Source organism: Heloderma suspectum, chromosome 2 (assembly GCF_057233095.1).
Source record: "Heloderma suspectum isolate Gila_16-S chromosome 2, 16-S_ref, whole genome shotgun sequence".
NCBI lineage: Eukaryota > Metazoa > Chordata > Lepidosauria > Squamata > Helodermatidae > Heloderma > Heloderma suspectum.
The window spans coordinates 25,971,736-25,986,286 of record NC_139459.1 but is presented as its reverse complement, the minus strand read 5'-3'; the positions used below and the strand labels follow the sequence as shown (position 1 = coordinate 25,986,286).

The 14,551-nt window shown below is 45.2% G+C and overlaps 1 protein-coding gene across 1 annotated transcript in view; it reads left to right on the top strand.

Moving 5' to 3' along the window:
• The window catches only part of ADAMTS12 (ADAM metallopeptidase with thrombospondin type 1 motif 12), a 234,615-nt gene that overhangs the window by 120,845 nt on the left and 99,219 nt on the right, over window positions 1-14,551 (top strand). The window contains exons 4-6 of the mRNA XM_084833026.1: window positions 2,536-2,732; window positions 10,751-10,834; window positions 12,665-12,789. Of these exons, the coding sequence (XP_084689152.1) occupies window positions 2,536-2,732; window positions 10,751-10,834; window positions 12,665-12,789 (406 nt within the window). The remainder of the gene's footprint in view (window positions 1-2,535; window positions 2,733-10,750; window positions 10,835-12,664; window positions 12,790-14,551) is intronic.

Sequence of the window (14,551 nt, the reverse complement as noted above, 5' to 3'; positions counted from 1 at the left end):
CTGGAAGCTTCCAACTTTCGTTACTTAGCAAATTCTGTTAGAGCAAGCTGGAATTTTTAATAATATGCGAAGCTTATGAAAGTCTGATAAGGAAACACAGGAAAGTACAGTATGAAATATTTGATCTTGCAGATGGCATTAGAGATCGTTAAAGAGTTTCGCTGCAACAAGATGCCAATGGAAATCTTATTGTGACTGATCTTGGAGCCGTCTTTGTTCTGGAGCTTACTGAACAAAATGTAATTGAGATGTGTGTTAGACCCTGTTCAAGTGCAGTATATGTGCTCAGTCAAATTAGTTCATAAGAACATAAAAAATGAGTTATGGTGGATCAGTCGAAAGACCTATCTAGTCCAGGCAGCATTCTGTTTGCACAGTGGCCAGCCAGAGATGCCCTAATGGGAAACCCAGAAGCAGGACATGAACACAGTAGCACTATCGCATTCATGTTCCCCCAGAACTTTGCATTCATGTTCCCCCTAGGGATGTTGGAGAATTTCTCCACGAATCTCCGGGGGGCCGAATGCCAACGCATTCGGCCCCCCGAAATTGGTGGAGAAACGGTCCGCCACCCCCCCGGGATGGGACTTACCTTCGGCGAATGACCCATGTGGCGGCGGCCTACGGCTGGGGCAACACAAGTCTAGATGGGAGGAGACCACAGCATGTACTACCAATGGGAGCAGAAGGACGGGAAGGTAGGGGTGCAGCTGCCGTATCAAATGGAGTTGGTACAGTGCTGTCCAGCTCACAGCTGACACCTGAGCCTCCATGGACAGCTGGGAGTCTAAAATGACCCCTAGGCTGCGGACCTGGTCTTTCAAGAGTAACCGTACCCCATTCAACACCAGGTTGAGTCAGCTTCAGCTTATTCCTCCCCATCCAGCCACTCACTGTCTCCAGACATTTGGATAGGTCCAACCTCGGTGAAGATTTGAACGAGAGGTAGACCTGCATGTCATTCACATATTGATGACGCCATACCCCAAACCTCCTGATGATAGCCCCCAGCGGCTTCACATAGATGTTAAATAGCATCGGGGAGAGGATGGAACCCTGTGGCACCCCACAAGTGAGCAGCCACAGGTATGAATCCTCCTCTCCCAGTGCTACCCTCTGGTACCTGCCGGAGAGGAAGGACTGGAACCACCGTAATACAGTGTCTCCAATGCCCAACCCCTCCAGGCGGTCCAGGAGGATACCGTGGTCAATGGTATCAAAAGCTGCTGAGAGGTCGAGGAGAACAAGGAAGGAGCATTCACCCCTATCCAAAGCCCTCCTCATATCATCCACCAAAGCGACCAAGGCTGTTTCTGTCCCATGCCCAGGCCTGAAGCCCATTTGAATTAGATCTAGATAATCAGCTTCTTCCAAGTGTATGTAATATATAGCCATATATATATGGCTATATATTACATCTACATAGTATGAGTACAGGTGTGTGTGTGTGTTTTAAATGAACCCCTATTGAAATTATTGGGACTATTTTAGGAATGATGTGACGTTGCAGTTTCCTGGCTCTCCAATCACAGATCCAGTAGTTCTTAAACTGGAGCCCAGAGACAACTAGTGGTGCCTGGGGAAGATGGGGAAAGAACTAAGAGAGGATATCCAGGTAAGAAGAAGGAGGAAGGCTGCCGTCAGTGAGAGGTGTGACTGCCATTGAGAAGACCAGCATGTTGCCTTTGTGGAATGGAAATCCTTTTCACCTTCTATGTAGTGTATTTTTATTTTTGCATTAGCCTCAACAGTTTTAAGCTGTGGGATTCGGTCAGTTTATTTGTATTATTTTTATACAGAGTTGAGTTGATTGGCTGATTTTATGTATTTACTCATTGACACTGTGGTCCTTTGTGTGTTCTTATCCTATCATGCACTTCAAATTATTATATTTACTGCTGTTCGTTGGATACGAAGCGCGCTGCTTTGGACAGAATCTTACAGGGAAAGCGACATACAAGTGAGCAGATGGTGGTGGTGGTGGTGCATTTTCAGATGGAAGACTTGGTGACCTTGTCAAAGTTTCTACTCCATGCTGAAGAGTCAGTCCGCTTTTCAGTTTAAATGAAGAGTGACATTTCAGTTTTCAGCTTTTAGAGAGCTTGTGTATGTGTCAGTGCTCTAGTGTTTACGAGAAGACAACTTCAGTATGTCAAAAGCCATTTCTAAAATTCAGATATAAATAGTCTCTATTATTATTATTATTATTATTTATTTATTTATTTATTTATTATGTTTCTATACTGCCCCATAGCCTCTGGGAGGTTTACAACAGTTAAAACATTAAAATACAATATACAGAGTTTTAAAAACCATTTACATAAAACATACAGACAAACAACGTATAACTAAAAAGAACTTTGAACTTTTCTGTTCTATTCTTTTTCTATTCTTAAATGCCACATGTTCTCAGGATGTACCCCAATCAATTATTGGAGTTCTTCTTCCCCATAAAAAAGAGAAGTGTGTCAGTTACTTTCCACAGCAATCGCTTTACAGGAAAATAAAGTTGGTGCCATTTGCCTCCCGTTTCAGAAACTTTGAACTTTTTCAAACAGCAAGAACTTCGCAGGGAAAAGTGGGAAAGGAGCCATGTGACGGCCAAAGCAACCTCTCGCCGCTCTGTCAGCAGAGAACGATGGGTGGAGACTCTGGTGGTTGCCGACAGCAAGATGATTGAATACCACGGAAGCGAGAACGTGGAATCCTATATCCTCACTATCATAAACATGGTGCGTAAAATATTTCATTTCCCCCATAGCTTTAAAGCAGGGGTGGGCAATTTGTGGCCATCCACTGCTTGTTGCCATCCAGATAGTTTAGCCTACCACTGGTTATGCTGACTGGGGCTGATGGGAGTTGCAGGCCAAAAGATCTGGATGGCCACAAGTTGCTCACCCCTGCTTTAAAGCTTATAACCTGGTGCATCCAGGGTCCTGTTTCCATGACAACGGAAGGAGAAGGGAGGAGACACTTTTTTGTAGGAGACACTTTTGGTCTGGGCAGGGTTCCATGAGGGTGTACATCGCACCATTCTAAGTGGCTTCACTTACTTCTGGGGGAGGGGGGCGGTTGGAGTGATCATCATCTGAGTGGCGGGGGCTCCTCAACCTATAAGAGAGGCTTCCCCCCCCAGCTCCGTAAGGAAGGTGCAAAGTAATTACTTCCCCCTGCGTGCATTTGTAAGACAAGCCTCCCAATGAGCCCCAAGCCTCATTGAACACAATGGGTGTTACTTCTGAGTAGATGCACATATGCTTGTGCTGGGAAAGGCAGGCAGAGAATGCAGGGATGGGAAACCAGCCCCCTTTCTAACCAAACAAATACTGCGCAGGATCTCTATAACAAAGCTGTGAAGTAGTTATTTCCTAAGGCAATAAACCAAACATTGGAAAATCGGAGCTTTGAGATTACACTTAACCATACTTAGGGAATTGCTCTTGAAACTGTGCCATTTCAAGGGATCGCTGTAAGTCCTGATGTGGGCATTCAGAAGGCAAACCTCATTCAGCACAATGGGAGTGTCTGAGGAGACACACTGATGGGTTTGTTGTAGGGATGGTGGAGAATTTCTCCACGAATCTTCGGGAGGCCGAGCGCCAAGGCATTCGGCCCCCCGAAAGTGTTGGGGAAATTCTCCGCTGGCCCCCCGCCCCCCCCCGGGATGGGACTTACCGTGGCCGAACGTCCCTCTCGGCGGCGGGTCCCGGAGGCGGTTCGGCGGTGGTTCGTCGGGGGCAGGGGCGGCGGCCAGTCTCCCGACCGGCTGCCGCCGCCCCCATTACAAAATAAAAAAGTAAAAAACAACAAAAACACACACCCGTGATAGGCTACATGACGATTTACGTAGCCTATCACGGCTAGATTTCCAAAGTCAGCCGTGATAGGCTACATAAATCGTCACGTAGCCTATCACGGGTGACTTTGGGGAAAAAAAAACACATACGCAAATGGCAGCGGCCCATGGGCGCCGCCATTTGCGTTCCTTATTTTGGCACGTCTAGTCTACGTAAAGATTTACGTAGACTATGGCGAAAATAAGGGCAACGCAAATAGCATTCCCTTATTTTCTCCGTAGTCTACGTAAATCTTTACGTAGACTAGACGTGCCAAAATAAGGAACACAAATGGCGGCGCCCATGGGCCGCCGCCATTTGCGTATGCGCTTTTTTTCCCCCCAAAGTCACCCGTGATAGGCTACGTGACGATTAACGTAGCCTATCACGGCTGACTTTGGAAATCTAGCCGTGATAGGCTACGTTAATTGTTACGTAGCCTATCACGGGGTTTTGTTTTGTTTTTCCACTTTTTCTTTCGCGGCCGGGGAGACGGGGCGCTTCTCCCCGGCCTAAATTTCGGCGGGGCGCCTCCCCCCCCGGCCTGAATTTCGGCCGGGCGAGGCGGGGCACCTCCCCCCCCTCGCCTGAACTTCGGGGGGAGAAGCGAAGCGCCTCCCCCCCACCGCGAAGCAAGCTGCGGGACAAGGTAAGTCCCTTTCGTACATCCCTAGTGTGGGAAAGAGAGTAGTAAACACAAAGACAGAACGCAGCAGCCCTCATTTTAACCTGCAGGATCTCTATAACAAAGGGTCAAATTGGGAGTTACTTGTGCAGGGATGGGAAACACACAGGAAACACCCCTTGACTGGGGTCACGGTGAAAGGCATACTGCTGGGCAGGGCTAGCATACCCATGATAAATGCAGGGGTTGGGGCATACGGCAACTATACCAGGGAGAACCTGACTTGAGGAAAATAATCGGACTTTAAGCAGTCTCAGGAAATCTGGTTTTTTCCTGATATACTCCGGGGTTGGCTGCTGGATGGCCATGACATCATGTATCCCTAACAACCTCAACACACAGCCAGTTCGGAATAAATCGCTCATGGAAACAGGTCCCTGGATAGGGCCATATACCCTATTGGCAGAGTATATGTCCTTGAAGTAGAAGGCCCCGCATCAAACCATCGACAACTCTAGTTGAAGTATGTCAGAAACAGGCTGGAAAATATCACTGCCTGTTGGAAAACTACTAGTTACAAGAGATGATGCTTGGCTAGATGGAAAAATGGTCTGGCTTAGCTTTTTACGAAAGTCTGGCTCAGTGGATTTAGCATGTTTAGGTCCCTTACAAGATGGTACTGAAGTTGTGGGTTAAAAAACATGCAACCCATACCTTTGGGGGAAGGGGGCTATATAGCTCAGCAGCACAGCATATGCTTTCGGTTCATACAAGAGGGCAGTGAGGATCACTGAAGCCTAGTTCAGATGTAATAGTCCTGGTCATATAAATCATTGACTGACCTGTGAATTTCAGGTTCTGTAATGGTGGTGGTAGCAACCCTGTTACTTGTCACTGGTGCCTCTCTTCAGGACCAGTGCACTGGGCAAATGTCCCATTTGTGTAATGGATGACTTGGCCTAGATCTAGCACAACATGAAGGTTGTCCAAACTACCTCTGGTAAGAATGTGGGCAACGGCCATGTACTTATTAATTCCTTTCCACTGTAATGCATGAATAGGAACATAGGAAGCTGCCTTGTACTGAGTCAGGCCCTGGGTCCATCTAACGCAGTGCTGTTGACACTGACTGGCAGCAGCAGCTTTCCAGGGTTTCAGGCAGGATCCTTTCCTAGCCCTACCTGGAGATGCTGGGGATCGAACCTTCTGCATGCCAAGCAGGTGATCTGCCACTGAGCTACAGTCCCTCCCTTTGAATACTAGCAAAAATGTCATCACTTATGGTTAGAACTTCCAATGTACTTCTCATCATGAAACAAACAAATAATTCAGATTTAATGCTGAACTACATGCTGGGGCGTTTCTGAACATAATTCATGGATTAAACGACTGGGAAAATGCTATTGCAAATGTACTCTCTTCTGCCTTCGAGACTAATAATGGCAGAATGTTTCTTCCTATGTCAGCACTTCATAGTAATTTTAGAAAGTATCATGAACTCTGAATGAATCATGTTCATGCAAAAATGGCCCCCAAAATAAAAATTTCTACTTGAAAGTAACAACCTATGACCAATTCCCCAGAAGTACTGCTTTATTCCATCCAGCACATTTCTGTCTGGCTGTTGACTCCTTTGCATCTCACATAACCTAGCACAGCCTTCCTTAACCTGGTGCCATCCAGATGTGTGGGACTACCAGCACCTGTCATCCCCAGCCAGCATGGCTGTTGACTTAAGGCCTTGCATGACCCTTCGGATGTATTGGTGGTATGATGAAGTCTTTGTAAGTTGCTTTTTTGGGTGTGGCAATTTATCTTGCGAGTGCTCCTACACCCCAGCTGACAGGTATTGACAGAGAAGCTCCATGAGACACATGTTACATGCATAGTTGCTGGTGTGTGTCTCTTTTTTAAACTGCAAATAGCAACCACCAAGGAGGATGCTCAGCAGTGGGAGTGTGGTGCATAATGAGATTTTTTAACCCGCCTTTTTTTTTTTTCATGCCACAGTTCCAACACACACACACACACACACACCCCCTCTCCAAAGGGAAGAACCAATGGGAGCTTCTCTCCAGAGCCAGAATAGCTTCAGTGGGGAAGGCAATTCCAGGGTGTGGTGTTGGTGGTGAAATGGTGGCCACCACCAAAATATTCAGCATTTTCTACGTGGGTGAGAGAAAGAAACATCTCAGAAGTTTTCTCAGAAAAAGGTATTTGGGGAAATTTTGGCTCAGCTTTATTCCCTTGTGCTCCCTTTCTTTCTCTGCCAAGACTTCTGGAATGAATGGTCCAGGAGGAGAGAGAGCTCCATTCTCTTCCCCTTCCCCTCGCCATGCATACTAGAAAAAGTTGCCTGGGCTGCTATAATTAACAGACATGTGTGCTGTTTCTCCTGCATGAGTACTAATGATGTTTTGTTATACCAAAACTATTTTGATTCTAGTCTGATTAGGTGTGTGGTATTGGAAATCTGCTCAGAACAGTATAGGTCATTACAGGAAAACAGTATAAGTTGTTATAGGGAATCTATATAAAAGAACCAAAGGCATATTCTTACAATCACTGCCTCTTCATGAGGTTTCCACAGGAAAATGCCCTGGATGCAGGTGTCATATGGATGCTGCTGCCAAGTGCTGAACTCAGCCAGGGTTGGCTTTTGGCACACACCATCTCAGTGGTAGAGCACAAGCTTTGTTTGAAAAAGGTCCCAGATACCGTCCCTTGCATCTCCAGTTTAAAAAGGATCAGGTAGGAGGTGATGCAAGAGGCTTTTCTCTTTCTGAAATCCTGGAGAGCAGCTTCCAGTCAAGAGTAGACAACGCTGAGCTACATAGACAAATAGTGTGACCCAAATCTGTCTGATCTGGGGTGAGCAGCCCCAATCAGACCTGGGGTTGAAAAAGAGTTGGAGTAATGAAACTGCACACCGGAGCTCTTCTACTTTTACATTGCTTTATTAATTACACCAACTACATATAGAGAATTTGCACTTCAAATTACAGATATCAGATGTCCTATAAATAGAATTTGGTCGCTATCCGATCATACTCACCACTCACTTCAGTGGGGGGCTGACCCCACTTTGTGAGACTTTGCTGTGGAGATTATGGAGTCTCAAGGTGTGCACCTTCCTGAAGTTATGAGAACTCCGAATTGGGCTGATCTCAAGCCCACTTGTATATCCATCAGTCTTTTTGTGAACCGCCCAGAGAGCTTCGGCTATTGGGCGGTATAGAAAGGAAATGCATACATACATACATATAGTCACCACGTGGCCACTGCCCCTTGGTCTACTGTCCTGGTATTACCTCATGACTGGTTTGGCTGTTGACCCACATCTATTAATCCACAGTCATTGCAGTCTCTCACAGCCATTTGACCAGTGACTCATAAGTCAAACGACGGGCTTCTTGCTGAGGGTGCAATGGTCCGGGGTGAGCTGCCCATGGACCTAATTTGCTAATTGCTATTCCACTGGATGTTACAAGGGCTACTCCGGGCTGTTGTTCTACAGGATGTTTTAACTGCTGATACAACACTTGCTGATCTCAGACTGTGAGGGCCTCTTCACCCAGTTTTCAGAAGTGCTTATGGGCTCATTCTCAGTCCCCTAATACTCCATAGCTCACGGCCCTGCTGGAACCCATCATCATTCATACTGCAGGAACCATTCATCTAAAATGTAATATAAACTATAGATACATAAATGCTCATACATACATGATAACACATACAATAAAATGTAGCACACACAATGCAATGCCTAGTGCCACAATAGTCTGACCTCGTATAGGGTGGCTTCCCACATTCTCGTACAAATGTGGCTTTACAAACCAGAGTGATATCATTCCAAGGGCCAATGCCAGCTGAATCCAGGGTGTAGGTGAAGTGTTCAGCCACTTCACCAATCACCACATGCCGAAGTCACTGCAAGCACTAATTGGACATTTTGCTGTAATTACTCTATGTTGTTTGTGGAAATAGGCCCCAAGTGAACTAAGGTTTTGACACATCAGAGTATTTGAATGACTGGCCTTGATGCTGAAAACATGCTAGCTCTGCTTTACCTTGTTGAATTGGTTTGTGAATGAGCCCTGAAATGGTATAGAGACCCAAAACTATGGTAGGGATGGACAAATCTGTCAATTTCAGTTTCTCTCAGTTTCTCATTTTTCCAATCTTAAGTTTGGTTCATCCCAAACTTTGAGTGTGTGTGTGTGTGTGTATGTGTGTATGTATATACATACATTCATGAAAATTTGTATACATTTTTATGTGCGTTTCTCCTAATAAGTACATTTTTATATGCAATTTTGCCTAATCTACACATTTTTTGCAAGCAATTTTTCCAATAGCATACATTTTAATGTTATTTTCACTAATATACACAGTTTTGTGTGCCCTTTCCCTCTGTACACAACAGACTCCCAGCTGTCCATGGAGGCTCTGGTGTCAGGTGTGAGTCGTACATCGCTGTACCAACTCCATCTGATATGGCAGCTGCGCCCCTGCCTTCCCGACCATCTGCTCCCATTGGTAGTACATGCTGTGGTCTCCTCCCATCTAGACTTGTGTTGCCCCAGCCGTAGGCTTTGAACTCTTAATTTAGTGGTGCCAAGATAGTGATAAATCAGACTCAAAGGTTTACTTACAAGGAGTACTGTATGGGTAAGTTACAGCACACAGGCGTACTCAATGGTTGGATCAGACAGCTTCTCTGAACCATGAGCCATTGGGTCAAATGGTTTTGTACAATACATGTTAGCCATGAGGCAGGACAGCACTAGCAAGCACCCCTAGCATTCATTCCCAGCATTGGCTAGAAGTGTTTGGTTCTCAAGCACAGCCACCTGTAAATATACTTTGCTTCCCAGGCACATCAGAGATAAAGACTCTCCTCATTAGCAAGGAATGCACCAAGAAGGCTGTTGTCGGCCTTTTGACTCATCTGCACATGCTCAGAGGCTTACTAGCATGGGAATTGCACCAATAATGAACTTAAGCAAGCATTATGGATCTCTAGGCCCCTCTAATACTACAAATGACTTGGCTATGCTCCTGGGGCCAATAGTGTAATGCGCTCTACGTGGGGTTACCCTTGAAGATGGTTCGGAAGCTGCAGCTGGTGCAGAACGCGGCGGCTCACCTGATTAAAGGCAGCCGCCGGTGTGATCACATCACTCCAGTGCTGAAGGAGTTGCACTGGCTACCAGTTGTTTTCCGGGCCAAATTCAAGGTGTTGGTTTTGATCTTTAAAACCCTATATGGTTCTGGCCAAGCCTATCTCAAGGAGCGCCTCCAGCAACACCAGACAGGCCACTCAACGAGATCAGCCTCAGATGGCCTTCTCTCTGTCCCATCAGCCAGGACAGCTAGGCTGGTGAGGATGAGGGAGAGGACCTTCTTTGTGGTGGCCCCCACTCTGTGGTCCCCCTAGGGAACTCCGCCATGCCCCCTCTTTAATGAGCTTCCACCACACGTTGAAAACTTGGTTGTTCAGGCAGGCATTTGGGGTGGGTTAGGGTATTTTTTGAGTATTTTTTTTCTTTTAGGGTATTTTTTGATGATGTGTGATTTTACTGTTTTAAATTGTACTGTTGTACATCGCCCAGAGTGGCCGAGTGACCTGCCAGATGGGTGCTTAAGAAATTTAATGAATAAATGAATAAATATTTTGATTGGAGAACTCCATGGCAAAATTCAGAAAAGTGTCAGTTTTGAAGGATAACTGAGTTTCAGTTCATATATTGGTTCAAAAATGCAAAATTACCTAACAAATTTCTCATCCCCACATCCTTACATTATGCCATAGAAACTTTGAGATAGGAAAATTCTTCATTCCAAAGATACCTGAGAAAAGATGTGAAGCTGAAGATGGGATAAACAGAGCAACTGCCTTCTCTAGGCTTTCCCCCACAGTTTACTTTCACCCAAGGCAACTGGTAGCAACACTCCAGTTTGGTTTAGCCTTAGTCCTCATTCACATCAACCAAAACAAAAGCCAATTTCACATCAATGCAAATGCTCACATTTGCCCTTCATTCTCCTTGTATCTTCCACTCCAGCCCCTCTCTTTGGGGCTTGTTCTTACTGCCTTTCTCTCTCCCTCTATTGTCTCCCTTCCCTTGTCCCTGGGGTAAGGACCTATCTTTTGTTTATGTTATGCTGTAAAGTGCCAGATACTCTGATGGTGCTATAGAAATAAATTATCATCAACATTGTTTAGACAAAAATACTGCTCTGGGAAAGAAATCAATTAACTTCATATTGTCTGACTCTGGCCCAGGTGGCAGGCTTATTCCATGATCCAAGCATCGGCAACGCGATCCACATTGTTCTGGTTCGTCTGATTCTTCTCGAGGAAGAGGAGGTAAGATCCCAGCTTCACGCTTGTACACTTATTTAATTGTGGCTGCTTAAGGAAGACAGATTTTGATAGCTTTTAGGGAAGGATGAAGGAAATTGGACCAAAGGGGATTTAAGCTATGCCCTAAATATTATTATTATTATTATTATTATTATTATTATTATTATTAAATGTATTAATCGCCCATCTGGCTGGTCACTCAGCCACTCTGGGCGATGTACAACATAGAATAAAATAGTTTAAAACAATAAAATTCTACAGTAAAAACATTTTCTAAAATACCCTAACCCACCCCAAATAAATATCCATATGTATCTTATGAAAGTACAACTGTTGAGTTAAAAGGATTCTTATTTAATTAACCAGGTAATAAAATGTTACTTTTTGAGTTACATGTTCAGATATCTGAAGCCGATTCTTCAGTTCCTGTTTCCCTGCCAGAATTCAAATACTTTGATTCCAAAATTAGAATTTTGGATTGTATCCTGCAGAACAGACACTGCTAGTGGAACAGATTCCCCCTCCTCCCTGCAGCGCCCCCCCCCCGCCCCAGATCTCCTACAGAGGGTTAAGGGACCCTGTGAAGCAGATATGGGGGGCATGCAGGGGGAGGAGGGGGAGTGAAAGTGTATGTCCACTTGTGCTGGATGTAGCCTTCAGTTTTCAGCCTCACGATTATTCTGGAATTTAGTTTGAAGTATTTGACTTTCACACAGACTATTCTACCTTAATCTCAGGATTCTCTCATCAGTATAGGAATGGTAACATTAGGAAGTCAAACTGAATCTGAACCTAAAACACAACTAAATGTTTATTATTTTTCTCAACCAGAACAGAGCCTAGATTACAGTTGCCAGATTGTAACTCAGAGACCTCCCCCTATATACCTTTGCATTCACAGCTGCACTGGTAGACAGGGCAGTTGCCATTCTTAGTGACATTGCAGGCACTGGCCAATCAGCACCCTCCGCATCCAGCTTCTGTTACAAATGTACAGAACTGTTCCCCATCCCCACCCACCCCCGATCTTTAACTTGGAGAGTAAAGGTTTGGATTAAACTCAGTAAGGTAGGGATGAGCAGAAAGTAGAACAGAATCTACGGGTAGATCTCTGGGTGATTTCCTGTAGATCAGCAAATGTTTCTGGCTCCCAGTTGTTTCACAGCAGCAATAACAAAAATACTCCCTCATAGACTGCGAAATGAAGAAACGTGTGAGTGGGTGGGGGAACCAGGAATGGATTTTCAAGTGAAAGAACTGCAGGCTCAGTTCTGATAACGAAAACAAATTCTTGGTCTGAGCCATGTGCTCAGAGGCTCCCTGTTCCTTAATCCTACTAAGTGTGTCTGCTCTGAGTCAGTATTTTGCATCTTGCTGCAGCTGGTGAACCTTGAGGTTCTAGTAAATAACAAAATAGGTCACAGAAACCTGAGGTCTGCCCATCCTTCCAATAAGGGTGTTCCCAAATTGGCTCTGTTGAACTAAACACATTGCATCTGTCTTAACCCTAGGATCATGTTTCAGGTTGTCCTTGATTTAGGGGTAACATTTTACTGTAGCTCAAGAAAATATTTAAGCTGTTTATTTATTTTTAGTTCTTTGGAGGCCTCTTCATATACTGAGTTGCTCAGTTTTGTTTTGTTTTTAGAATTCTTTGCAATAACAACAAAAGTTTTATCTTAAGTTTCAGGACTCAGTAAGCAGCTATCATAATGATTTCTGTTGCTTCAAGCAAAAGTGTCATTTGTTGATTACATTACTGAGCTCGATAATTAATGCTGATGCTGTTTGTGTTCTGGCAGCGTAATGATATTTTTCTTTCCCCCGCTTTAGCAAGGGCTGAAAATAGTTCACCACGCAGATAAGACATTAGTCAGCTTCTGTAAATGGCAAAAGAGTATCAACCCCAAAACAGATGCCAACCCACTGCACCATGATGTGGCGGTACTTCTTACCAGGTATGAGGATACAGAGGGAGGCAATGTTCAGGAGATGGTCTCCTGCTAGATGGGGATCTCACTGTGTCGTTGAATGAGATACCCATCAGAGCTTGAAGAGGGAGGTGCCATTCTAGCTGGCAGATGTTTGAGAAACAGCAGTTGGCTCTTTGGAAGAGGTGGAGGTAGAAAGGACTGGCTGAGCTTCTAGCTGGAGCTAGCTGAAAAGTGGGTGCAGCCTTTCCTTCCTTCCTTCCTTCCTTCCTTCCTTCCTTCCTTTCTTTCTTTCTTTCTTTCTTTCTTTGCATTTCTATACCATCCAATAGCCAAAGGTCTCTGGCCAGTTCACAACAATTAAAACCACAAGATACATCATAAAATACAATATGAAATGTAAAAGTTTAAAACTACAGTATAAAAGTACAAACTAAAATAAAACGTAGCAGCAATCCAGAGATTTAAAATATAATTAGGTGCAATCCTATGGCCACTAGTCAGCAGCTAGATGGCCATAGGATAGGTCGGTTCCCGGGAGCCGACCTTGGAACCTGCGCTCCGAGGTCTGTTCCTGGAGAACCGACCCCCCCCCCCGCTCCTGCGCTGCCTTGTAGGCAGCATGGATCAGCCCCCTGCTCCATGCTCATAAGAGCAGCATGGTAAAATTGGGGCGTTCCCAGGGGTGGGCCAGGGCAGGGAAGTCAGAAATGCTGGTACGACACATCCTATGTGTCATGCAGCTGCTGCTACCCATGTTCCAAGGTCCCGTGGCTAGACAGCCAAAATCGGCTGTCTGTGTCAGGAGCGCCCTGGCGGCCTCTTTCTGTACACTCCAATAGACAACTCAAGACACAGACAAAAGGATTCTTTTCAAGGCTTTAATTCTTTTACAACTTAATGACTCTTTCAGATGCTAATCACCAGCGACTAAGCAATGAACAGCAGAGTAGCCTATACTCCGGGTAGGCAGTTGGTCCCCGTTTGAAGGAGAATCACTTGAAGACCCTGAACTTATGGGCTAGGGAGAGATCCTCCCTCTTTCCCTTGGGTCCACGGGACGCGGCCGTTGCTTGCGTGCCAAATGGGCGCTATACCTCCTTTCCGCGCCCTCTATCGCTCGTTGCTCCCTGCGTCTGTGTCAAGCGTCTAGCAAGCCTCCCTCCCGCACTTTCTCACTGCTAGGATCACTATCTATCTCAGGAATGCTGGCAGGAGGAATCTCTGCCAGCTGCTGTGCCTGTGAGGGATGAGCTGGCTCCTCTCCCACAGATTGCTGATCCTCCACAGAATTAGAACTGCTCTGGGGTTCTATCAGCTCAGTTTTTCCACCCTGATAGTCTAGTTGCAAAAGCAGGGCTGTGGGAGTGAGGAGGAGATCCACTCCTCACCATTCCACCTGCCCTGCACTGGACAGGCGGTTGCCCCTGGGCTCGGAGGCAACCATTGATCTTGGTAGGATTGCTCCCTTACAGATTTACAGCACCAAAGACCTTGTGGGCTGTCAGCTTTCTCTCCGGGGAACCTTCCTTGTATGAGTGCATGTTTGCATCCAGTTATGCTCTGCTTGTATATTTGTAAATAAAGCATCTGTTACAGAAATATATTACAAAGCATCCATGCAGAGGTGCACCGTACCCCCTCCTGGTTTATTTTTTAATCTGACATTTTAAAATCCACGAATGTTAAATGTACATATTTAAATACATATTTGTGAATGTGTTTTCTTACAAAAACTTTTTTTTTCAAAGTATGCATTTCTAAACATATTTTATTCAAAAATATACAT